This window comes from Psammomys obesus, unplaced genomic scaffold (assembly GCF_907164565.1).
Source record: "Psammomys obesus unplaced genomic scaffold, mPsaObe1.curated_primary_1811, whole genome shotgun sequence".
NCBI lineage: Eukaryota > Metazoa > Chordata > Mammalia > Rodentia > Muridae > Psammomys > Psammomys obesus.
Window position 1 is genome coordinate 15,396,124 of NW_026596057.1, and position 26,128 is coordinate 15,422,251.

The 26,128-nt window shown below is 44.5% G+C and overlaps 1 protein-coding gene across 1 annotated transcript in view; it reads left to right on the forward strand.

Annotated features, from left to right (window-relative positions):
• The window catches only part of Cacna1e (calcium voltage-gated channel subunit alpha1 E), a 314,504-nt gene that overhangs the window by 283,523 nt on the left and 4,853 nt on the right, over positions 1-26,128 (forward strand). The window contains exons 35-44 of the mRNA XM_055624404.1: positions 3,627-3,718; positions 4,291-4,456; positions 9,728-9,855; positions 14,623-14,719; positions 16,712-16,817; positions 17,609-17,716; positions 18,188-18,288; positions 18,549-18,655; positions 23,006-23,117; positions 25,388-25,516. Of these exons, the coding sequence (XP_055480379.1) occupies positions 3,627-3,718; positions 4,291-4,456; positions 9,728-9,855; positions 14,623-14,719; positions 16,712-16,817; positions 17,609-17,716; positions 18,188-18,288; positions 18,549-18,655; positions 23,006-23,117; positions 25,388-25,516 (1,146 nt within the window). The remainder of the gene's footprint in view (positions 1-3,626; positions 3,719-4,290; positions 4,457-9,727; positions 9,856-14,622; positions 14,720-16,711; positions 16,818-17,608; positions 17,717-18,187; positions 18,289-18,548; positions 18,656-23,005; positions 23,118-25,387; positions 25,517-26,128) is intronic.

Here is a 26,128-nt window from a genome sequence, read left to right on the forward strand (position 1 = left end):
TATCTATCTATCTATCTATCTATCTATCTATCTATCTATCTATCTATCATTTTACATCTTGATCACAGCTTCTCTTCCCTCTTCTTCCTCCCAGTACTCTCCTTCTCTCCCCTCCCTACCACCCTTTCCTCCTTTTGTCCTCAGAAAAGGGGAGTCCTCCCATGGATGTAAACCCATGTTGCCATATCAAGTTGCAGTAGGACTAGGTGCATCGTCTCCTACTGAGTCTAGACAAGGCAGACCAGTTAGAAGAAAGGGATCCAAAGGCAGGGAACAGAATCAGAGATAGCCCCTGCTCCTTCTATAAGAGTCCCACATGAAGACCAAGCTGCACAAATGTACAGAGGGCTTAAGACCATCACATACATGCTTTCTGGTTTGTGGTTCAGTCTCTGTAGATCCCTCTGGGCCCCAGTTAGTTGATTCTGTAGGTTTTCTTGTGGTATCCTTGACCTCGCTGGCTCCTTCGATCCTTCCTCCTCCTCTTCCACAAGATTCTTCAAGCTCTGCCTAATGTTTGGCTGTAGGTCTCTGCATCTGTTTCCATCAGCTGCTGGATGAAGCCTCTCAGAAGACAGCTATGCTAGGCACATGTCTGCAAGTATAGCAGTATATCATTAATAGTGTCAGGGATGGGCTCCCTTTCATGGCATGGGTCTTAAGTTGGGCCAGTCACTGGTTGACCATTCCCTCAACTCCTGCTCCATCTTTATCCCTGCACATTTTGTATGCAGGACAAATTATGGGTCGAAGGTTTTATGATTGGCTTGGTGCCCCAATCCCTCCATTGGAAGTCATTTTTCGTTACAGGAGATGGCCATTTCATGTTCCATAGCTCCTATTGCTAAGAGTCTAAGCTAGAGTCACTCTCATAGATTCCTGAGAGTTTCCTCTGTCCTGGGTTTCTAACTTGTCCCAGAGCTGTTCCTCCATTCCAGTTCACTCTCCTTCTGTTTTCCCTACACTTGATCCCTCTGTTCTCCTCCCCACCATATGTCCATTCTATTTCCCCTTCTCAGTGAGATTCAAAAGTCTCCTCTTGGGTCCTGCTTTTCCTCTTAGCTCCTTTGGACCTGTAGAAGGACCTGTTGCATGGTTATCCTGTACTAATATCTGTTTCCAAATGAGTACATACCGTGTATCTTTCTGGACCTGGGTAACCTCACTCAGGATGATCTTTTCTAGTTCCAGCCATTTGCCTAAAAATTTCATGTCATTGTTTTTAATAGTTGAGTAATATTCCATGGTGTAAATGTACCACATTTTCTTTATTCATTTTTAGGTTGAGGGACATCTGGGTTGTTTCCACTTCCTGGGTATTATGAATAAATAAATGTTCTCTGAACACGGTTGAGCAAATGTCCACGTGGTATGGTGGAGCATCTTTTGGGCATATACCCAGGAGTTATATAGCTGGGTCTTGGGGGTAGAACTATTCCCAATTTTCTGAGAAACCACCAAACTGATATCCAACATGGTTGTACAAGTATGCACTCCCACCAGCAATGGAGGAGGGTTCCCCCAGGAGCAAGCTTTTGGATGGATATAAATGGCAGCCAGATGTATCTAGAAGACAAACCATTATTCTATATTTTCAAAATCTTCTCAGAAAGAGGATAGAAGTAATTTGTCACTTATGGGAAGGAGTTTATGCTTATGGGATGCTTGTTAGAAGTGGTGCTGTAGGCCTCAGCTCTGCAGCTATACAGCTTTGCCGAGTTGGTCAGGTTACTGAATTCCTCTGGGCCTTAAGGTTTTAACTCGCAATAGAGGAGTGAGTCAACACAAGCAGAGCCTTCTAGTATTGCGATCCCAAGTGAAAATGGATATAAGTCTGCGCTTTCCTGCAACTTTTAGAAGTGACCCTCTTTCCTTTTTCATAGCCTTTGCTGTAGAGATTTAGGTGGTAATAGGCCAAGAGGATATTTTTAAAAAAAAGAAGGGCAAAGAAATTTTAAGACCCACCAGTTCCATACCAAATATCCATTTGAGGTTGGAACACTGTCTTAGAAAATATTTAAGGTAGCTGTAACAATGATACTACCATAGTATCACAGTGCACTCTTCACCTGCTTCACAGAGTGTTCGAGGAAAGCCACAGCCAGGACAGTTAATGATGCTTCTGTAAGACTCACAAGGTGAAAAGGCCCTGCGAACTCTGCAGACGTGATAGACTGAGTACAAATTATAGATTCCTAGTGAAGGGAATGAAAAGAGAAGGAAATTTAAACTGGCTGAAGACACACAACAGTCTCCACTAGTCTCCTCATGAAGTATCCAGGACGAAGGAGAGTCGGTTGCTTCTGTGGGGTTTCTAAGTCATGTGTCTCTTGAAGAGCCCTCCTCTTTCTTATCTGCTCCTTCTATTCTTTCCTCTGCTGCCTGGCTTGCCACCTCCGTTCTGCCCGAAGACAAGTAGTATTTGGGTTTTGAGAAAACAGCACCAAGAACAAATTCCCAAAGCAGGTGTCAGTGGGAGTTACTGGAGCTAAATAGCTGGGGGCAGAGATTGTTCCTCAATTGCACCTTCTCAAAACTGTTAGGGGAAGACGTGTTCCATTTAGCATACGTGAAATAAACTGAAGCATGCTAAATGTAGGCTGGGAATAGTCTCAGATGGCCAGAAAAGTGACCTTGGGAGTAGTCGGTTGTGCCAGCACTGACTTGAAAGGATCAGCCCTGATCTTTGAAGCAAAGGTGGAAGAGGAGAGTGCACCCTTCTCATTGAAGCACTTGGGGTTAGGCCTGGAGTGTGTCACGGTGTGCCGTTAAGTATTGCTGAGTGCTGCACCTTTTCATGTCAGTAACCAAAGTCCAGCAGCACACTGGCAAAGCTCCATCTCTTCAGCCAGGACCACCTGTTTCCTTTTCCTTTCATTCTGTTTTCACTCACTCCTTTCTTTCAGTTTTCTTTCTTTCTGGTCCAACAGACTAGAACTAGGACCTCATGTGGATAAGTTAGGGCTACATCTCCGGCCCTTCTTTTTCACATGTCCACGTATTCTTCATTCATTCTTCTACCTAGACTTTGCTTTTAACTTATGCCTAAGTGGTCTGTTTTGGTGATATTTGTGTCACTCGGATCATGTATATAAGTATATAGATGTCTGGGTATTCATTTCCGTTATCTGTAGATTAACACGACAAACTTCTGGGACTTGAATCTCTAAATTAAAACATACCTAAGGAACATACAGTTTCATCTCTCAGACCTGATCTGCTTGCATATTGTAGGCTAGATCCTGCCCAACCCATAAATGGCATATTTGGCAAATACAGACATGTAGCTTGCATGGGTACCATGGGACTAAAAAGCATCTCCAATTTAGGCACAAGAGAGGCTATGTATGTGCGGAATGACGTTGGGAAGATTTGCATTCTAGGTACTGCTGGACCATTGCTGGCGTTAGCCTCTTTGCTGCACTGGAGCAGTGGGGAAGGTCATTAGTCTCCACATTAGGCCCAGAACAAGGTGTCTGTTAGCCCTCTCCTTCTGAGTTATCCGTTTCAGAGACCAGCATCGAGAAACTGCACTTGTACCTGCCCTGCCTGTGTAGCTCATGGCCACGTGCTGGATGTGTAACACTGTTCAATTCTGCTCGTTGATTTCTGTTATCTCCCCCAAGGTATTTGGAAACATAAAGTTAGATGAGGAGAGTCACATCAACCGGCACAACAACTTCCGGAGTTTCTTCGGGTCCCTCATGCTGCTTTTCAGGTACCTGGATGAACACCTGCTCAGTCTGAAGACCTCATGGTCTTCGTGGGGAGAAACACCTGGAGGGACAATATTGCCTGGCCTCCGGGTCTCTTAATTCTGCTCTGCTGCTCTTATTCCATTGCTCTTATCCATGCAATGGAATGAGACCATGCCTTAACTGACTTCTCCATGATTTAGAGAGTTTTATCAATATCTTTGACCCAGTATTAATCTGTAAATTTTAGCTTGTCCTCCAGGATTCTGGGAGGGGAGATGCACATAGTTTATAATGGGAACAATGTGAGACCAGAAACCTTGAGTGTTCATGTTTATGTGTGGTCTTGGGGTCCTACTGCTATCACACTACTCTCAGATTAGACCCTCAACAAATGGAGAAGTGGTGGGAAGGGAGGAAGAACAAGAAAGGGGCCTCCTCCCTGGCATTCTTCTTCTCCACATGAAAACACTAAAAGGGTCCCACTGGATTAAGAAGAAAGCCCATAGGTTCTATGTGTGAATGAGAAAGAGTCCCAAGGATAGGATGGGACGTGAAGTTACTTCTTCTAATCAAGATGGATTTTTGTGCCCAGGAGTGCCACGGGGGAGGCCTGGCAGGAGATTATGCTGTCGTGTCTGGGCGAGAAGGGCTGTGAGCCTGACACCACTGCACCCTCAGGGCAGAACGAGAGTGAGCGTTGCGGCACTGACTTGGCCTACGTCTACTTTGTCTCCTTCATCTTCTTCTGCTCCTTCCTGGTGAGCAACAGATTATCCTCTTGGGAGGTGTGCCCGACACTCCCAGTAAACAGAGAGAGGTTCCTGTTGTGTCTGTGCATGTTCTCTGCCTCTCTTTGCTCTCTTGTCCCTGCTCCCTCACATATACACTCACACTCTGAGCTATAGAAGAACTAGGTCATTGCCATTGGGGGCCAAGGTGCTCCTCAGAATCCTTGGAGGGGGGTGACTCCTATTGGCTGACGTCTTTGCTGCTTTGAGGAGAGAATCCATGTGAGCCAGGATAGGGACTGGAATGTAGGAACAGAGCCCAGAGCTTCATGTTGATTCTGGAGCTACCGGGGTAACCCCTGCCTTCCTTATACCTAGTGTAGTTTATTTACTGGATAGGACTTGAACTTATTTGCACGATTTTGTTCTTATTTATGAAAAATGTACCTTGAAAATAGAGGTGTATATGGTGTTAATAAGAAGCAAATAATGATCCCATACACTGTAATTGATGCAACTGTCTCCTGACTGTCGTGCCATTGAATTGGATGGCAGCTGGCAAGCTTCATGGTGTGAAAACACGATTGCTTTGGGTGTTAGTGAATATTAAGTAGTAAATGTAGAACATTCCCACTTAGGGAAGTGGTGAACGGCCTGAAATGCCCTCCTAGTTCCTTCTTTTGGAGAAAGCGTCCAGAAACGCCCTCCCTACACATCAGATCAGCAGTGATATATGGACTAAATGCATAAGGTGCCACCAGATCAATAGGAAGGTCACTGTGGTCTTTCTGGCCTCCCTAAGATCCCTCAGCTCAACTTCACTGCAAATGCCACTAGCTGTACAGAACAATCTGAAAAACCAAAATAATGCTGCTAAACAGTAGCCAGTTCCACAGGCCATGCCTGGAAAAGTAACTTAACTGTCTCCTGCCCAGGCATTTCTCTCTTTAAGGGGACAGAAACATCTGACAATTCAGCTTTCCAGTGACAGCAAGGACCCTGCAGATAGAACGTTATGCTGGGTATTATAAGTTAATGTAAGGAGTGGAGGAGACTTGGGGGGACCCCACCTTTTGGTTATTGCTGTGCTGCCACATAACCTTGGCTAAGACACCTTCTCGAATGGTGTAAGCATGTCTTGAAAGGGCAGAGGGTGAGTGATGGCATTTGCTGTGCAAGCATGAAAGTCTGAATTTGGATTCCCAGCACCCAGGTAAAAAGCTGGGCGTGGCAGCACACTCCCAGTGTCGGGAGGAGCCAGAGGATATTTAGGGCTTGCTGGCCACCAGCCTCGCTGCAGGTTCTGTAAGAAATGCTGTCTCAAAGGAATAAGACAAAGAGTGACAGAGCAAGGCGCTCTGTATCCTGCTCTGACCTCCATGTATATACCATCCATGCACTCACACAAACATGTGCATTTACAGCTTACGCATGCACACGTGAGTACGTACACACGCATACACACCTCACACCTGGCAGCAGTAGTATATGCACAGTGAACTAATACATGCATTGTGACATTCTGTGGGTGTGAAGCATTTTTCAGTGAAATAACACAGAACTGTTTACAAATCTGAAAGCACAGTGTATAATGAAAATAACTGAAAGGACCGTAAGTTTATGCATTCACATCTTCAGCCCATTTTTTTCATTTCAAGTGGCTACTAAAGCCTGGCATTGGCTAGGCACTGGAGTACAGCTTTCAGTAATGACGCAGTCTCTTTGTGGCCTCCAGTAAATAAGAGACCAATATAGAGGGAATTAACGCTTATCAATAAGAACTGGAACAGAACGAGGGGCACATAGACTCTCTATTTTATCAGATATAGTTTAAATATTTAATGATAAATATTTAAAAGAAACCAGAGGTAAAACTGGAAAATTAATTGGAGGCTGTAATGGTACTTTTAGAATTTTGAGATGGAAGGTGCTACATAATTCACATTAATGTCATTTTTAATGAGGCTATATTCAGTCTGAGATGATCTGCCTTCAAGTCTCAGCCCCACAGAAAACTGACTTCATGACCTTGGGCGAGTCACACACTCCTCATCCCAAACCTGCCACTCAGCAGAGATTTCTGATGCCCTTTGAGGTGCCAGGCCATGTGCTGGGAGCTACAAATGCAGTTGTGAATCAGAAGCATTTATTTTCTCAAAGAGCCGACAGTAATTAAAACTTCCTCACAAAGGGTTAGAGAGAGCATGAAAGCAAACAACAGGTGTCAACGCTCACAGCACACTGTGAAAGGCTGCACAGTTTCAAGCAACAGCAATGTTAATAGTTTTCATTAACATTAAATAATGAGTGCCCCCCGAAAGGTTTGTATAGGCTTGCAGAAAACACTCATAAACCAGGCAGTGGTTAAAATAAACTAACTGTGGCTCAAATCTCAGGGACAGACAGGCCTATGCTGGGTTTAGCCATGTGAAATAGCAATTCTCAAACAGCAGCAGCTTAACCAGGAGGATTGCTGCTTTCTCTGCCATGGCCCTAAAGTCTAAAGGAAACTGTCATGCTTGTTATGATGGCCTGACCCTGTATCATCTAAGGAATGTCCTTCACCCTAATGTTAAGAGAAGACAAGCTGTCCTAGCTGTCCTCCAGTCATCCATTTGCATCAGATGCCATGCTAAAGAAGGAACCCTGGCTACTAGGATTAGACATACCCAGCCCCTCCGTGTCACACAGACTACTGCAATTGTGCCCATCCTGTAGACTTTCTCTGTATCCTGTATACTCTGCCTTCATATCTGGCAAGCCCAGCCAGTTAACCTAGGAATCCACAACAGAGATTTTCTATTTTCTCATTTCCACAACCAATTGTTCTATTAGGCAGGAATCTTGAATTTTAAGTGGAAGAGAGCCCAGCTTAGATGCAACCTAAACAAAATGTGGTTTTATGAGTGCCTATCATTGGCATGTCCTCAGGCAAGGCGGGCTTAAGAAAGCCTTGATATGGTGCTCAGATGACATCACCAGAACAAATGTTGACTTTCCTTTTCAGCTTTCTCTATTCATAAATATTGTCCCTCCATGTGAGCTGCTTCCTCAGATACCCACATCTGGTGCCTATCAGTGGCTATATATCAACTTCAGACATTACAGCTTCTCATGTCCAAGGATAACCAAGGTGACTGTGTCTTTTGCCCAATGCCCTTTCATTGACTTTTGTTGAAGCCCCACTCAATGAGTGGGTGAAGCTTAGGTCACAGGATGGTGCCTCCATTGGGCCACAGGAGGAGGGACAGGCAAGGGCAAATACAATACAATCCATGGCACCCCAAAAACCCAACAGAACTGTTTACTGGTCAATTCTTGTACTTGTGAATGGGCTGCCCAGGAGCACAGCATTCTCACCCTAGTCTCCCACTTACTTTCTCCACTATTACCAAGGTTACTTCCAAAGACAAATATCTCGTCTTCTCTTCTGTTTAATTGCCATTAGTAGTTCCTGCTGCCTATAGAGTTGGGCAGAGTGCATGGAATCTTATGTAAGAAGTAGGAAATAATAAGATCTGGAGAGGACAGGAACCCCACAAGGAGAGCAACAGAACCAGAAAATTTGAACACAGGGGTCTTCCCAGAGACTCATCCTCCAACCAAGTACCAGGCATGGAGATGACCTAGAACCCCTGCACAGATGTAGCCCATGGCAGTTCAGTGTCCAAGTGGGTTACACAGTAATGGGAAGAGGGACTGCCTCTGCCATAATCTGATTGGCCTGCTCTTTGATCACCTACCCCTGAGTGGGGAGCATCCTTACCAGGCCACAGAAGATGACAATGCAGCCAGTCCTGATGTGATCTGATAGAGTAAGATCAGAAGGAAGGAGAGGAGGACCTCCCCTATCAGTGGACTTGGGGAGGGGCATGTGTGAAGAAAGGGGAGGGAGGTTAGGATTGGGAGGGAGGGTAAGAGGGTGAGACTTATGGGGGGATACAAAGTGAATAAAGTGTAATTAATAAAATAAAATAAAATAAACCCCCCAAAAACCACACTGTAAAATTTAAAAAAAAAATAAAAAGAATAGTTTAGACTACAGATCCACAGACTCCATGGGCTAATCTGATTTGCCACCTGGTTTTGTCTGGTCTACAAACTATAAATTTTATATTCTTAAACAAGGAAGAAAAAGCAAAACTAATATTTTCATGGAAATTATATGAAATTTAAATTCCAGCAAGCATAAACAAAGCTTCCTTGGAACTCAGCTGTGCTCATTGATATTTCTGATGTCTGTGGCTGTTTTTGGTGGCGAAATACCAGAGATGACTAGCTCAAATGGAGACAGAAGAGCCCACAAAGCATACAAGAATATCTGACCAGTTCGCTGGTCTTGGCTTAGACTGTTGCATGGTGACATGATGCTTCTGTGAGATGGGACTTGGCCCTGGCTATTCTACTCTCCTTACAGACTCCTAGAATGTCCCTGCTCCTACATATCTCTGTGCACATGCATGCTGCCTCCAATACCTAAGGCACTGCCTTCTGTGCTTGTGTGATCTGGTAAATATGACCTGCTCCACTGTGCTTCGGTTCAAGAATCAAACTACTTCTCCATGTTTTTCAGCTGCCAGAAATTGCCTTTGTACACTTTTCTGTTTCCTCTGCCATGTGCTGCTTTTATGGCTGCGATGATTTGCAACCTGTTTTCTCTTTCCAGTATATCACTGTCTTTCTCTCAACACTAGAGAGAGCTTCAAGAGTAGTCATATACCAAGGTCTAGTGAAGGTCCACTGTGCTTTCAGCACTGTGCTATGCATGAGGCTCTCTCTCTCTGGACTAGCACTTTCTTATCTCATGTCCCAGCACTTCAGTCAGTGAGTGTGGTACATCCTGGGTACCAAACCGGCTAAACAAGCATTGGTAAGAGCAAGCCTGTGGGCAGCTTCACACAGTAAGCTTGTTCTTTGGCTCTGAGGCTCTCACAGTACTCTTTGGGGATCTTTTTGTGAAGCGGGGTGAAGGATGGAAGCTGGAGAGGGAATATAGTTTCCTGGCCTTGACTTTCTCTAGCCTCTAGGAGTGTTGAAACAAACCACTATTCCCTCTGCTGCCACAAGAATAATTAAATAAATCAAACAGGTAATGACAGTGGATAAAGTATCGTGCAAATGAGAAGTGGCATAGAATAATGAACTCACAATGCCCACACAATGAAATGTACAATGTGAATAATGAAAATAAGTGGCATTCAGCAAGATCTTTGAGCCTCATCTAACTTAACCTTGAAGCCTGTCAGTCTGTTTCATGAACTCTGCCTTAAGTTTCTGCTAACTCTTCTCCTTGCCCTTCAGATGCTCAATCTGTTCGTGGCTGTCATCATGGACAACTTTGAGTACCTGACTCGAGATTCCTCCATCCTGGGACCTCACCACTTGGATGAGTTTGTCCGTGTCTGGGCAGAATATGACAGAGCAGCATGGTGCGTAGACCTCTTGGTCACCCAGAGATCAGGGACTTCTAGATTGAGTCACTCAAATACTTGCCTGTTATAAAAAGAGAAGGAAACACCACTTGGTTTTAGATCACAGAAGAGGCACTGGTATCAAGCAATTCACCAAAGTCTTCTCTTCCTGGGCTTCCCATACCCCCTTCCTACCCTTCTGTGGAGGGCTGTACCCCTGTTTTCCAATCTCATCATACCCTAGATTGACAACATAACCAGGGGATCTTCCAGCGTCCTCCTTTTCTTGCTATGAGTCACCAGGGGCTGAGATAGGGAATATAGCTGGCCACCGTGGTTAGCAGCATTAGCATTTTTCCTCCTCATTCTTTTCAGCAGATACAGTTGAACAAAACTTCGATATTGTATTTCAGATAATCAAGTAAGTGGTCCTTCCAACAGATGCCCCCTAGACTTGTGGGGTTTTTAAACACATAGACCTGAGTTAAATGGCAGGAGCTGACAGCGCTGACCTCTTTGCTGTCTTTCACTGTCCAGTAGTTCTGATGTGATATGACATCTAGACCTTAGAGCAAGGGTCAGCAAATTACCACCTGTCAGTTAAGTTTGGCTCGCTGCTTTTACGAATAAGGTTTTATAGAGGTACAGTTACAGCCATTCATTTTATCTATTTTATCTATGGCTGTTCTTGCACAATAGAGAAAAATTGTATGACTGTGACAAAAACGGCTCAAATATTTACTATTAAAGTATTGTCAAAAATGTCACTGTTTAAAAAAAAAGTCTTCTGACCCCTGCTTCAGAAACAAAGACAGTGTTTTAGACTCTGCTGTTGAGGTCAGGAAGGCATTTTGAATGAAAAGCTTTGCTGGCCCAGGCCAACTTAGCTTCTGTGTCTTCACTCTCTACCACTCTACCCATTTTGCTCCCCCTCTGAAGATACCCCAGAAAATGCCGTCCTTCACAGGAGTGGACCACGTTGCTTCCACCTGACACTCCCTTCATCATGTCCGATTCTTCCCCAAATCTACCAGGCTGTGAACCTGCTAAATCTGGGTGATCTGTTTTCGGGGTAGATGGGTGAATTTCTTCCAGCGGCTAAGTGACAGATCTTCCTTGCTGGACTCAGTTTCCAACAAAAGGTTTTTAGTACACAGCTAGCAGTGCCTTGGGGGACAAGGCATGGATGCTGATGCTAGGCCTGAATCGTATCAGTTCTCTTGCTTTGAACAAGTCATGAAACCATCTATCAAGTGGTGGTAATGATACCTACCTAGCCTGGAGTGTGTTTCTGAGCATGTTATTATATCAGGCATACTACTATTAGAGTAATTTACAAACATGGTATTTCGTGAATGCAACTCAGAAATAAGGAAAATTGCTATTGGGAAAGTATTCTGGCCTTGATGTTGGATGCCTAGTCAGTCACCTGACTGAAGAAAAACTATCTACTAGCTACCAAAGGATGAAATTGAACACCAAGCCTCACTCAGCCAAACCTGGCTCTTGGAACCAGAGCTTCATTTGGTTTCATTTTGTCTGTGGATCCAAATACCAAGGGCACTAAAGATGCCCCTCCTTCATTACAGTTGCTGGAAAGAAGCTCCAACAGAACAACCATAGGACTCAGTCATATGAACTGAGCAAAAAGACAAAGAGAAACCCCGACTGTTATTTTGAATGTCTAGAGAAGTGCTGCTTTTTCTGGTTGCAATTTAATTGGCCTCCTCAATGGAATAAGGTTGTTGAGAAGAAACCAACAAAAGTACAATGAGTTAGAGTCTTCATAAGACCCTGGTAATAGGTTGTAGAGGACATTAGCCTATGGTCACTTGTAAAACCTCTACTTATTACACTGAAGAAGCAAAAATAAATCCACACATGGTTACCTTCCATCATTTCAAAGGGTGAGAGACAGGGGCATACTGAGGAGCTGTCTAGAAGAAGACAAGATAACTCAGTACCAGGTAAAGGCTAGAAAGAGTGAAGCTGGAGAAACCATGAGCTTTGATATGGCTTCCCAAAAGGATGCTCAGATGGAGACTCTGTGTTCATCGTTTCTATGGGAACCACTGGCATGGTCCAGGGTATATCCAGAATTTCAGCTCCCACTGTGGCTTTCTTGTTCTGGTTTTCTTGTTCTGGTTTCTGACAGGGAAGATGTTTTAAACACTGAGAATTAATCTGGTGTCAATTTTCCCCTTCTTACGAGAAGCCAGAAGTCTCTACAAGGGTCTAGAAGAACAGGTTATCAAAAAAGGTCACAGTGTTCTCAGAATTCACAGGATCAAACTTGGATCCAGAGTTGCAGGAATGGAGCTGTAGGGGAACATTTCTGGGGCGCCCTCCCAGACTGCCTTTTGGATGTGGATCTCAGCAGAGATTTCTGTGGAATGGAGCAGAGTTTACCCAAGCTGAACTCAGGATAATCTGTCACAAAGAGACCCAAAGCCTTTTCAAATTCTCCCATGCAAACTCCATTTCTTGCTAATTAGCCTAGTGGGAAATTTGTCTGTCACAGTCTACAGAAAGATGCTGACTCCCCACTGCCCCTGACAGGTGGTCCTGAGTAACTGCCTGTAATCAGTACGGATGTGAAAACCAAGAGTTCTGTAGTCCACAGGCTGGCAACCTGACATCTGCTCTGGACCGTGTTCAGCGACACGCTGGGCGTCTTTTTGCTCTTAGGCCAGATGTGAGCCACATAGGTATTTCTGAGGGTACCTCGGGCATTAGGTAGTCCCTTTTGATATTACATGGCCTCTGCTTTCCTGAGAAAACTGGGACAGTAGTTCAGCAAGGCGGTAGTTGTCTGGTGCCCATTGTTGTGGTCTGCAGGGAGAAGCAGTCACGTCTCCCCCAGCCTTCTCTGAGTGTTATATTAACCCACCTGTGCTTTCTTTACAGCGGCAGGATCCCATATAAGGATATGTACAGATTAGTGCGGGTGATCTCGCCTCCTCTGGGCCTGGGAGAGAACTGCCCCTACAGGGTGGCTTGCAAGGTTTGCCTCCCAGTCCTCAGCCATGACCCGCAGTGGGACGCAGCATCTGACCCTCTCTGCCTTCCGCTCCACCACCACTGTGCCACATGAGGGAACCTTCATGTTGCTTTCCTTTGAGTTTAAAGAGGCCCCAAACCCTCCCAGAACCAGCAGCTGCTATGTAGGAAGAAGGGCACATTGTATGGTGAAGGCAGAAGAGAGATAAAGATTTAGTCCAAAGGCTACTGTAGTCTCAGTTTTTTCATACAGATATGGGTGTGCATGCACACACACACACCCTGCTTACCATCTACAGCATAGCATGTACATTCTACATTCTCCAGAATGCAGAAATCCTTTAATCAAGCAAAGAGTTCTGATTTCCCTTCTCAGACCTTTGTCTTCATTAAACCACACGAGTCAAAGTGTGAGTCCAGTCCCCCCCCCCCCCCCCGCGCCATGCCTCACCGATCCTGGTACTTTTTTCCACGATCAGCAATAGAACCTGTAGGACAGAGAGGACAAGGGCAATGAGTGGAAGTGGTTTAAAAAGCATGGGCTTGGGCACTAAGAGAATCTCACAGCACAAAGGCTAAGATGACCTCAGCAGACCCTGAAGGACCTTGAGCAGATCATTTAATGCCTTAGGTTCCTGCCAGACACACTTGGAAAGGGTCTGCCATAATTGTCAAGTTCACTACCTCTTGGTTAGACCAACAGGTTCAGAGATGTAAGCTCAAACTCTGCCATACCCCGGATATTCAGTACCCTAGCCGCTCCACCAATCCCAGGACTGCTAGATAAGGAGACTGCTGCGGGTGCTATGGGAGGAGAGCAAAAGCCCTGCTCGGGCATCGGAAGAAGACACAGGCTCAGGGGAAGGTGTCTGCCTAGGTGATGGATGGAGCTGACTTGGGATGGTGGCCCTGAACTCAGGAGGCCGAAACAGCTGCCTCCTGCTGAGACTCTTTAAACTCCACCCTAGTGAAACCTGCAGCCGCATGTGGGAGAGCTGGGGAGGGGAGCATGGCATGCAAGATGCTCTTCTTCCTCCTGGTTTTGTTTCTTCTGTCCCCAGCATGCCATCCGCCGTGGTGCATGCTGGGGAATAAAGAGCACTCTTGTTCACGGAGCCAGGTGGAAGCAACGGGGCCGACTTTCTGACCAGCAACCTCAGCCCACCACTTTCAACGCAAGCCGCCGCCGCCTCCTGCTGCACACACACCGCAGAGGGGGATACACGACGTTCTGCCTGTGGGTTCAGGGCAGGGGACAGGCCTGACTTCCAGGCCAGCATCCCAGCCCCGGTAGGGGCCAGAAATTCCCACCCATGGCTGGAGCACCGTCTATCCGGTTTATACCGCTCATGCACAGCCCTGGGAATTGAGGACATGCTTCTGTTACTTTGGGGGTAGATGGAGTGAATTAAAAAGCCAGGACAGCACTAACCAAGAAGAAGAAATCGAGGACCCCCCCCACACCCGTCAGCACCTTCTGACAGTGTCAGAGGGACCGGGGGTTGTGACTAGCGTTCCCGGGTCTGTGTGGGGCGTGATATAAATCTGCACCAGGACGGAGTCACTTGTATGATTTGCCTTGATTAACAGGTTTCCTATTCTTTTCCTGTTTGTCCATTTTGTTTTGTTTCTCTTCTGTTTCCTGTATTAATTTGTTTTGGCTCTCTGGGAATGCTGTTCCTCTTTCCTACCTGTCTGCATCCCTCCCTCCACCACCTTTTCCTTTCCCCGCCACCCCTCCTGCCCTGCCCATCCCCTATCCCCACGTACCACCCCCATGAGCAGTGGCCGCATCCATTACACTGAGATGTATGAAATGCTGACTCTCATGTCACCACCGCTAGGCCTCGGCAAGAGATGTCCCTCCAAAGTGGCCTATAAGGTAGACAACTCCTTCCTTTGTTCTGGGCTAGAGACCATCAGGAAATGGGATCCAGTTGTGGGGAGGACAGAATATGGGAGGAAGCTGGGTTGGGGGCATGGAGATGGGGAGCAAGGCTTATGGAGTCAGGAAGGTTCATGGAGATGGAGTCATAAAGGAAACGAGATTGGTTCTAGTGCTGTGCTGTTCTCCGTGGACCTTTCACTGTGTTACTGTGTTTCTACACATGTGTGGCTTCTCGTGAGTGGGCTACTGGAAAGATGCTGCTAAGTGGTGTGTTTCCTCTTAAAGGAGGCAGAGTGGTGGCCAGGGGAAACAGGTGGATGGGCAAGAAGGAAGCCTGCAAAAAAAAAGAACTGAGAAGGAAATGGCTTTACTCATATATTTAGGGAAATAATGGAACAATACATAAGAGCTGTTCCAGAAGAAATTTTCAGAAGGAACACTTGTAACGAATTTCTTCCCCCATGATGTAGGGAGGAACAATGGCATAGCTTCCTTCTAAAAACATGAAATATCTTCAATTTCATGAATGGCAGGAATGCAGCTTTCCTCCACCATTGGCCAGCTACCCAGTGCCCTTGAAGAGGGCAACAAGATGTGTTTAGTGTTAGCTTTGCTTTCTGAGCATGACCAAGTGGTGGGTAGAGCAACATTGTCAGCTAAGGGTCTTTAGGATGCTCACAGCTTTGGGGCCAGGAGTTTTCTTCAACCATAACGAATAGTGTTACTCTTAACTCCCTTGTAATGTATAGACTGGCCCAGAACTCTGAAGCTTTTTTTCATTCACCTAAGCACATGTCATAGTAATGTCACCACTTCCACAGAAGTAGGAAAGACGAGACTCAGAAACATAGAAACAACCCTTACACTCTTAATGCATCATGTCTGTAGAGCTGCTTTAGGTGAGATGAGCCAAATGAATATTAGAGAGCATGGCTTGTGAAAAACATGCTGCAACCACTACCAGCCACCACCACCACCACAGTGGTTCTGCCAGAGACTGTTCTACCACTCCCTCCAAACTGTACTGCTCCAGATAGCATCTCACTGGAATGTAGTCTTTAGGAAGCCTCATCCACCCCAGTGCCTGGCTCCTTGTACACAGCAGATGTGATGTTAACTTTTTTTTTTTTATATATCCACAAGAATCACACAGTGGGAGAAGAATTAGACTTTTTGGGATAAGGCTTCATAGAATGAAGTGGCGGGGGGAGTAGGAAGGGAGTTTCACAGAATTCTAAAAGCAAGATACTCTCTGAAAAGTGGATTTGGCCATTTCAGTTGGATATCCCTTCCTCTGGGTGAGGGGAACAGGGCCTGCCCACTCTGCTCCTGCCTGTACCCCCTTCTCTGACTGTGTCTTCCCTGTTTTCTTCATCCTCCTTCCCCTAGAGCCTGTTTGCACTCTCCCACCCCCTTCCCATCCTGCTCCTCTTCATCCCTTGGATAAGTTGGACTTTCTGCATGTTCAATCATGTGCTGGCAAATTCCATCTTTTAAAGACTCAAAAAGGGGGCACCAGGATAAATCTTTCAAGGGAGATAAAACCAGTTTTCTCCCCATCTTTCCATTGAGCTTGGGAGTGTTCGCTGGGACAAGTAGAATTAGCACCCTTCAAACAGGGAGTGGAGCCTCCTCTCAGAGCTGACTCCATTCCCTGAGCCACTTTTCCAGTCCCTTCCCACTTGATGGGAGAGATTTCTAGCATTCCCCATGGGAAAGGGGGTTCTACAGAATTACTACCAACCCCCTTTCCTTGTGATTTGGCATCGTTCCCTAGATAAGACAAAATAGCAGCAAATGAGCTTTGAGTGAGCAGTAGGGAGAACCAGACTGGGATGGGGATGGGGAATCCTTGCCCTTCTTTTTTGTCTGTGCACTTGACCTCCGCGCTTTCCATTCCTTTTTACTTTTAAACCAAGGTGTCTTTCAATATATTTGTTTTTTTTTTTTTTTTTGCCTGCTCTTTCTCTTTTCTCTTTCACACAGAGGTTGGTCCTGATGAATATGCCAGTGGCTGAGGACATGACAGTCCACTTCACCTCCACACTTATGGCTCTGATCCGGACAGCTCTGGACATTAAAATTGCCAAAGGTCAGATTCGTAGGAAAAAGGAGGATGGTGTTAGAACCTATGCAGGCTGCTATAGGATGGAGCCATCTGAACTACTGTCTAGCCATCCATGCATCCAATAATGCAGTGCCTGGTTTTCCTTCTAACCCAGTAACTTTTAAGACTTGCCCTTTCTCTGGTGAAATAAATGACTTGAAATCCCGTGCCTGACATGTCCCACCATTCTAGAAATATTATTTGTTGAGCATAGACATTTTAGTTCTGTAATTTTTCTCATATGGCATCTTTTCTCTACAGTCTCGAAGCTTCTATAGCATGTGCCAACAGAACAGACACTGTAATACTTTGCCCATCACGATTGCTAATTCAGGGGTCTGGGAAACATCTATACAGACCTTTAGCTGGCCTTCTGCCTTTTTAAGAATCAGGTCACCTAGACTGTATAGTTAGGATCGATGGAAAGAATAATGTATATTGATGAGGCAGGACTCTTCCTTACTGCTCTTTTCATTTCCCTCTCTGATGCACTGAGCACCTGGGAGGCTGTTAGAATCAGTGAGGAAGTTGATTTGGGTCTCAGCCTCAGATTGCTGGGGAAGAATAAGCCCGAGTCACTGAAAATAGCAGCCAGGGTGTATTCTGCTTCCTCAGCAGAAATGCTGGTATCGCCAGCTCCACTGTCACTCAGGGCTGAGATTTCCTCTCCTGGGGGGAGGTGCCATACTGGCTCAGCTCCTGCCCCCACCTGCTCCTCAGTCTTCATTATTCTGTATCTGTTCTGATTGGGCTCTTGACAGTTTATCTCATTCTAGGTGGTGCAGACAGACAGCAGCTAGACTCGGAGCTACAAAAAGAGACCCTGGCCATTTGGCCCCACCTGTCCCAGAAGATGCTGGATCTGCTTGTGCCCATGCCCAAAGGTGTGGTGGCTCCTCCTTCTAAGTGTGCTTGCCATTGTGGTACAGCATGCCAAGGCCATGTCTTGTAGAGAAACCTGAGTGATCAAGGAGATAGGGAAGATTACTTTTTTACCATTCGAAAACTAAGTTCCCACTTCTAAAATACTTTTATTCAGAATTAACTGGAAACTGACTTCTTAAGATGGGTCATGGTGGCTGTTCAATAAGCCCTTGTGCATTTGGGAAGATGTGTTGCTACCTAGACATGAGTTTCTGGAGTGGTAGGGGGTGGCACTAATGTATTTCCCACCGTTCGCTGTGGCGGGCACTGACGTCATTGCGGGGATCTATCCACTTTCTGTTGTCAGAGCTTTGAGAAGGGTTAGATGAGTGAGTGACTGAAAGCATGAACCCGCTTTGGAGAGTGGGTATGAAAGACTATGCCCATCTGTATCCTCCTTGCTCATTCCTATGCCCCATGTGTGTTTTCAGCCTCAGACCTGACTGTGGGCAAAATCTATGCAGCAATGATGATTATGGACTACTATAAACAGAGTAAGGTGAAGAAGCAGCGACAGCAGTTGGAAGAGCAGGTGAGGATCACTGATAGCACATTGGAAGGATCATGAGTGAACATGGCTTTCTAGGGCACAGGCTGCGTGTATCCCTGTAAAGGTGGTAAGGGGTTTTGGAGTCCAAGAAATTTCCAGTGCTGTGGGATTAGAAGCCCAGTGAACTGGAAGGTTAAACCAGTCAAACAAGGAATCAGTCATATCTCTTTGCTGCTCAGTGAAGTTGTGTTTTTCTTCTCACAGTCCCCGCAAAGTCATGGGAATTCTTTGTTTCAATACAGAAAAATGCACCCATGTTCCAGCGCATGGAGCCCTCCTCACTGCCTCAGGAGATCATTGCTAATGCCAAAGCCCTGCCTTATCTCCAGCAGGACCCCGTTTCAGGCCTGTAAGTAAAAGCCACAGGGTCCACAGGACTCCTGTTTGCCTTCCGCCACCATTGTGCAGACCCAGAAATCGTACTACTCAGAGCCAGTTACTTCCTCGACTATCTCAACATGGCTCGTCGGTGGGAGCAAGAGACAAGTGAATCCAGCGTGTGTGTAGCACGGCAACCAGCGCCTAAGACAGTAGCTGCAGTGAAGGGCTAGTAGCAGGAGATGCTGGCTCACGTTATAATACACTAGCACCTTAGCTATATAGTGATGTTATGGAGAATTATTATCTCTTACATTTTGGCTGTCTTCTCTCAATGGATCTGGTGTCAACAGGTACTGCAACTGCTGAGCATCATGGGGAAAGAGATGCAACAGTCACTGGAGTCTACCCTGGGGGGGAGGGAGATGATAGGTCCAGCGACACGTATTTGCTTGTTTCACTTGATTCTGCGGTACCCTGGGCATGTATATAGTGATATCACCGCTTTTACAGATGAACAGACAGGGACTATGACAGGGAGGAAACAAAACCTAGATTTTTTTTTTAATCAGTTAGTTCTGATTGCAGGGACTTTCGACTGCATCTTATACTCTTCAGTGACCAAAAAGGACCTTGCAAACAGAAAAAAAAAAAAATCAAAACCTTAATGGAAGAATATCTAACACGTCTGAGGCTTAACTGCAGGTTGGCAGTTAGTCACGAGTGATCTCTTGTACTCATTACGCCATTGTTTTCCTGTCATCACCAAGTGGGGAGTCAGAGAACACATGCTCCTTTACTCACTGGGAAGTTTTGTGGCTGGGTTTAAGCAAGTCCTGCTTATAGAACCAGTAATCACCAAGAGGACAATCTCACTAATGATCAGGATGGCGATAGCCAGAATTTGGAAATGAAACCTCTGTTGGAACACTATTGGGAATTGCTAATTTCTTTCAGACTGTGAAAGAAATTTCTTTCAGACTGTGGTATGAGAGATCTGTTCTTGCAAAGCATTGTTTTTGACATCATAATCTAAGAAATTTAGAAGAGAAGATCATGCCCAGAGTTATTTTTACTAACAATTTGTAGGATCAAAAGGCAGTTATTTTGATGTTCTGGCCCCCAGAAAACAAGTAGATATACATTTTTTTTGCTCTGTGGAGGAGAGAGAGAAGAAGAAAAAAGTATGACTAGAGAAACGGGGTTTCCTTATTGCAAGGCTTCACACTATTTTTTCATGAGTCCTGTACTATTAGTGAAAGATACTTCTTTGCCCTTGACTTTAGATCTCTGTTTTGCCTAGAATGTTTTACATAACTCAACCTACATCACTGGATCATCATTCTGGCTTTTCTCTTCTATGTTTATAGATTCAGTTACTCACTGATTTTACCAATATTTGTTGAGAACAAATTTGACCTAACCATTGGCTCAGCTATTGAAGATATTGTTGAACAGGTCATAGTCCCCAGGAATACAAATCTGGAAAAGGGAAATTGTAACTGTGATATGCTAAATGTAGAAGGATAGGAAATTGTGATGTGCTGGGAAGGTAGCTACTTACCATTTGAGAGCTTGGTGTGAGGTGGTAGGAAGTGTCCTCAAGGAAGTAACACAGAGACCCAAAGGCAAGCTCTTCAAGAGCTGATGATGTGGTAAGTTAAGGCGCCTATGAGCTGTATGGTTAGTTGGAATAGAACACTCAAGAAAAGTAACTGTTGCTAGGTTTGGAGAGCTACACAGTGACCATACTTAGAGGGCATTCTAAGCCATGATAAAGAAGGCAAATTATTGTCTTAAAATAATGGAGCTCTATATTTCAGAGTGACATGATTAGATTTGTGCTTTGCAAAATTCATTTATGAATTCAGCGTAGACTTAATGGATCAGAGGGGAAAATTCTAGAGATGACATCATTAAGTAGCTTGCTGCAGTTACGTAAATTATCAATGGCAGTAGCTTGGACAGTGGTTAAGAGCATTGTCTCCTCTTCCAGAGGACATGAGTTCAATTCCCAGCACCCAAATGGCAGCTCACAAATGTCTGTAACTCCAGTTTCAGGGGGATCTGACACCCTCACACAGACAAATGTGCAGACAAAACACTAACCCACAATGAAATTAAAAATAAATAAATAAAAAGAAGACCCACATGCTTTTAGTTTAAGCCTTTGGGTAGTCAGGCTGGATCTTCAGAACCATCTGTGTTTTGAGAGCCAGGCATTAATTACAGAGATTACTCTGGGGTTACCATGGTGACCATGACAGACAGAGGTCCCTCACCACACACACCAAGTGAGCTTACACACAGGAAAACCAGGCGTTAAATGGGAAAACTGGATGGGAAAGAAGTTCCAGTTTTCAAGTACAACTGTGACAAATTCCAGAAAGAAAAACCGTGGCATGATATGAGGGCATGTAAGAGTTTTGATGGAGATTGAGAATATTTTCTTAAAGAAATAACTTTTGGCATGAAAAGTACAAAGTATGTGGAAAGTATCCTGGCTATTACTACATAGAGCAAACTTAAAACAGCCAATACATTGACTTCTGAGAACAAAGAAAAGAAATGCCACCAGAGGCTGATGAGGTAGGAACAAGAGCAGGGGAGAGGCCACACCCTGTATTTTGAACATTATCTTAAAAAACAAGAACCTCACAAGGTTTTTAAAGTGGGTTATGACTCTGGGTTTAAATTATTTAACACTGTGGTGTTGTTTGGTGATTCTAAGAGTCCTGTCAATATATTTTTTTTTCTGTCTTTCAAACAAAATACCTCAGACTAGTAAATTATAAAGAATAGGATTTGTATTTGGATGATAACGCTGAGTCTTGGGAAGCCCAGAAGCATGATGCCTGTATCTGGTGAGGACCTTTTTTGTTGTGTCACATTGTGTGGGGTGAGACAGAATAGGCTTGCTAACACCCAGATATTTGGAGCTTTTTGTGATAAAGACTGTAATGTGCCATGAGGGTTCTTCCTTCATGACCTCACTGAGTCCTAATTATCTCCCAAATAACAATAACATATAACTTTAGTAATGGAATTTCCAACACAAACTTTTGGGGACCCACTGAAACCATGGAAGGTCTTCTCCACATATTGAAGAGTGAACTGTTCTCTGTAGAACTAATGGGGGCCATGCACTATACTTGCATTGTCCATTTTGTTCCTTTGATTTTCAGGAGAAAGCACATGAATTATTTAATGACAGACATTTGGACAGGTAATTTCAATTTGAAATGATTCTATTGAGTTTGTGAGCTGAGTTTTTCAAACTGGCAGAAAACCATCGGCTGATTCTCTTCTTCCAAACCTTCTCTTTTAGTGCTAGTCTAGTAAGATTGTACCTATAGATTATTTTAAAGTAACTAGCAATCTTTGTCCACTCCTCTAATTTTCTAGGGGATGCAAAGTCCTCATCGGTAGAGTGTTAGGAGAAGAGCCTCCCTGGAAAGGACACTGACACTTGGAAAGACGGTGTTTCATCTTAAAGGCCCACACCTTTACATAGAGTAGAGCTGCACAGCCCTGGCCTCTTTCCCTATAGTCATGACAGCTCTCTCCTAGTCTCGGTTAGGACAATGGAATCTGTTACCGCACTCGTAGTAATGAATGGCTGTCTGTTTCTTCTGAGCAACACCATGGCTATGACTGTACAGGAATAGTTGAGCCAGATTTGCTTGACAGTAATCTATCATGCCTTCCACTTGGGCAGCGCTGTGTGTCCCTACCTCATCACCCTTTAAATCTTCTCCCACACAACAACCAACCCAGGGATCTTTGCTTCTCAACCACCACCTCTGAAGTCATCTTCCAGTTCATTCACCAACAGAGACAGTGAGCAGCACAGAGAAACCCTTTAGTAAATGCTCATGGAATGGAATTGGATTGAGTTGAGTTTAGCCATGGATGCTGGCACTGTAAAACCATTTTACTGAGCGTGGAGATTTTGTGTGTGTGTGTGTGTTTAAGACCATGACTGCTTAATATTTAAACAAGCTGTTCACTGTTTAAACTCTGGCATTTTCCTGCCCAATGGGGAAACCCAACAGAAACAGGCTTACAATCTAGCACTGGTCTCCCATATGGCTGAGTGTGACAAATGATGTCATTTGTCACAGATATGCTGGTCGCCAGCAGAATGATGAATGATTCCAAATGCAGGTTGAAAACACCAGTTTCTATGTTTTCTTACACTTTCTTAAACATCTTCTGTTCTAAGACCAGCCACCTGCAAGTCAATAGATTCATAGATCAGCCAAGAATGCAGGGTGCTACCCTGGTAAGGAGTTCTTCTATGGGAGGGGCCTTGTTAGTGGAAGTTATGGTATGACTTTTTCTGTCTCTTATTACCTCTGAATTTGATATTGTTTTTCAGGAGTGCTCGAAGTGGATACCCTTCAATGAGCCCACTCTCCCCTCAAGAAATATTCCAGTTGGCTTGTATGGACCCAGCTGATGATGGGCAGTTCCAAGAGCAGCAATCTCTGGTGAATGAATGAGTATATGACCTCAGAAGTATTTCCTTGGTTTCCTGATCCCTCTCGCTCTTACTTTAGCCCCTTCTTAACTTCATGTTCACTGAGAATACTCTCCCTTAAGGTTTTACAGTCCCAGAGGGCTCTTTCCTCCTGCAGGACCTTATCTATCTTCAGGCAAAGTCCTTTCAATTTATCCAATTTTTGAGCAAATCTATAAAATCTTGCCAATGAAAGCAAGCTTTAAGTCAGTCTCTTGGAATGAGCGGTATCTGCGACAATGACTTGCTGTCTGCCAAGGCACATGGAAGACTTCATTACTTTTGTTACATGTGGGTTCAAGGCAAAATTCTTCCCTTTGGTTATAATTCTACAAGCCCACATACGTTCCACACACAAACCCCTAAAATAATTTTTCTGAGCCCAAGACAGATTGTAAAATTAGTCTAGATTGTAAAATCTCTGAGAACCCTAATGAGTCAAGTTCAACCTTAGAGAAGAGATCTCCAGTTAAAATTTTTGGCTTTCTTAGTACCAAAGCAAAAATCAATTGCCAAACTAATCAATTTTGCCATTATTCCTAGTTTGGGAGCCATGGGTTCCAAGTTCCCTCCCAGGCTTAATTGGATTGAATAGAGAAAGATAAAAATGTCTGTACAACCAGCCAGCATTAAGTGAGCTGAGTATGTTCATTGGTGGCTTTTTTTCCTTCTTCTTCTTCTTTGTCTCATTAACCCTTCTTTCGACTACTATATATCACAGAGTCATGCCAAATGGATTGATTGTGTGTGTGTGTGTGTCTCAGCCCTTTATGCCTTGCCAACCTCGTTGATAGGTGTGGTGGGAAAAATAAATCTCAACAATATGTCTTTTTCCCCCCCAGGGACGCTTTACTACCTCATCATTTCTGTGGGTTTCCCCCAGGCTGAGCTGTGGTCCCAGAACTTTTTTGGATTTGTGTTCATCTTGTCAGTGCCGGTGTCTGTAGTTTAACTCGGGTGTCAGCCATGCAGCACAGTCCCCACTGTGCACTTCTGCCCATCCCTCTGGGTCCCTGCTCCATGTCCTGAGGCGTGGCCATCCTCTGTGTGTGTGCATATGGAGTGTGTCTCGCACCACCTCCGACACCTGTAGACTCCAATGTCATTACTGCATCTGTTTGAAGTTGGAACTGTGTGCCACATTATTTATTGCACGCACAACAAATGCTGTGGCTTCCTCAAGTGCAACCACACACCCTGGGAAGGCCCTCTTCCCAGGCACACCAGCAGCCATAAGTCATCCCAGGTTCCCCTTTCTTTGAGCACCGACCTACTCATGCACCCATGTTTCAGGGTATAAACACCCAAGTACAAAATGACATTTTTTTTCCTAGAATAATTTCCAGGTATCAAAGATGGTCTTTGATCTCTGTGTGGCTCATGTAAGCACTTCCAAATTACATACAGTGACATAAGTTACCTTCATGGTAAACTCACATTCTTTAACTTAGGAAAATGACAAAGGAGTTAGACAGAAAATTAACATTTTTCCTATATCCATCCTTGTAACACTTTGGAGGAGCAAATTTTAAGACAGTAGCATCAGACACATATGATTGTGAACAACCAGAATGTTATGAGTCCAAATAAATTGTAATAATTATTAAAATGAGGTATTTTACATGTTGATGTGATAATATTTAGATATATTAAGTTAAGTAAAATGTGTAGTTAAATTCTTTATTAATCATATATCTAATCAGAAAGGTGGTTTGCATTATATTTCTATTGGACTGATCTAGTTAGTAGATATCTGACAGATGGTTATCCACTATGTTTCTGGATGGCTTTAATTATAACACTCTTACCTAATAAATTCATAACATAACTGATAATTAGAAACTTACTTTCACATCCTTGTTTTTATTTAACTGATAAAATGATTCCTCAAAGAATAAACACAGTAATAACACCTATCAGAAAATGTGCTCCACTTACGTAAAGTATCCAGCGAGCATAAATGTTTGTTTGATGAAGCTATAAAAGCTGAAAAATTGTTTCAGTGATGGCTTCACCCTGGTTAGAGGCTTCTGTTTGAGCTATCTGGTATCACATATATAAAATTAAGCATGCACATACATACATACATACATACATACATACATACACCTAGAGCCTTGTAAATATCCATCTCCCTTCTAAAAGCCATTCTTACTACGGGCACTGAACCATCCACTGGAGGAGAGAGGCAACCAGATGGAAAACCAGGTCCCACAAGCTTGGCTGTGTGTTTATTTCTAGGAGCCAGAGGTTAGTGAATTAAAAAGTGTGCAGTCCTCTAACCATGGCATCTACCTTCCTCCGGACACCCAGGAGCATGCGGGATCAGGGAGGGCGTCCTCTATGCCACGTCTGACTATGGAGCCCCAGGTAAAACTCAAACACCACGTACCTTGTGCAGTGGCATTCCAGGCTTTCTTGTGGGTTAGGAAATACCTGATATTTTCAGGTAAGCTCTGAACTTTCCCTTACCCCTTACCTACACACGAAACCTGGCTCATGGACGATCTCTGACATAGTTTTCTCTAGACTGTGTTTTTAATAAATCTCTGCCTTCAAACGTCTCATCAACAAGATAGTAAATCTTCCCCTGCACTGGGCTGAGCACTCTCAGGACCCAACCAGCCAAGCAACCAGCATTTTTCTCTATGTATTTTCTTGTCCTTTTTTTTTCTTTTCCCAGCCCTTCCAGCACATGAGTTCTTTGTACCCACCACTCTGTGTCAGGCCTGTCTTATCCAGTGCAGGCCACGCCTCATTTCTTTGTCTGTTTTCTTGGCTTTGTCTGTCTTGCATCAAGTTTTGACAGAGACAAGAAGTTTTTGTGGATCTGTTCTGACACCTGTGGCAATCCAAACCAGAAGAGTTTAGGAGAACAGGGGGCTAATGTGGGGGCGATGGCAGGAGGGTGGTACTTTCTCAGTGGTTAAGTTGCAAACTTCCTGAAGCTGGAGGCTCTAGATCAGAGCTTTATCTGATGAG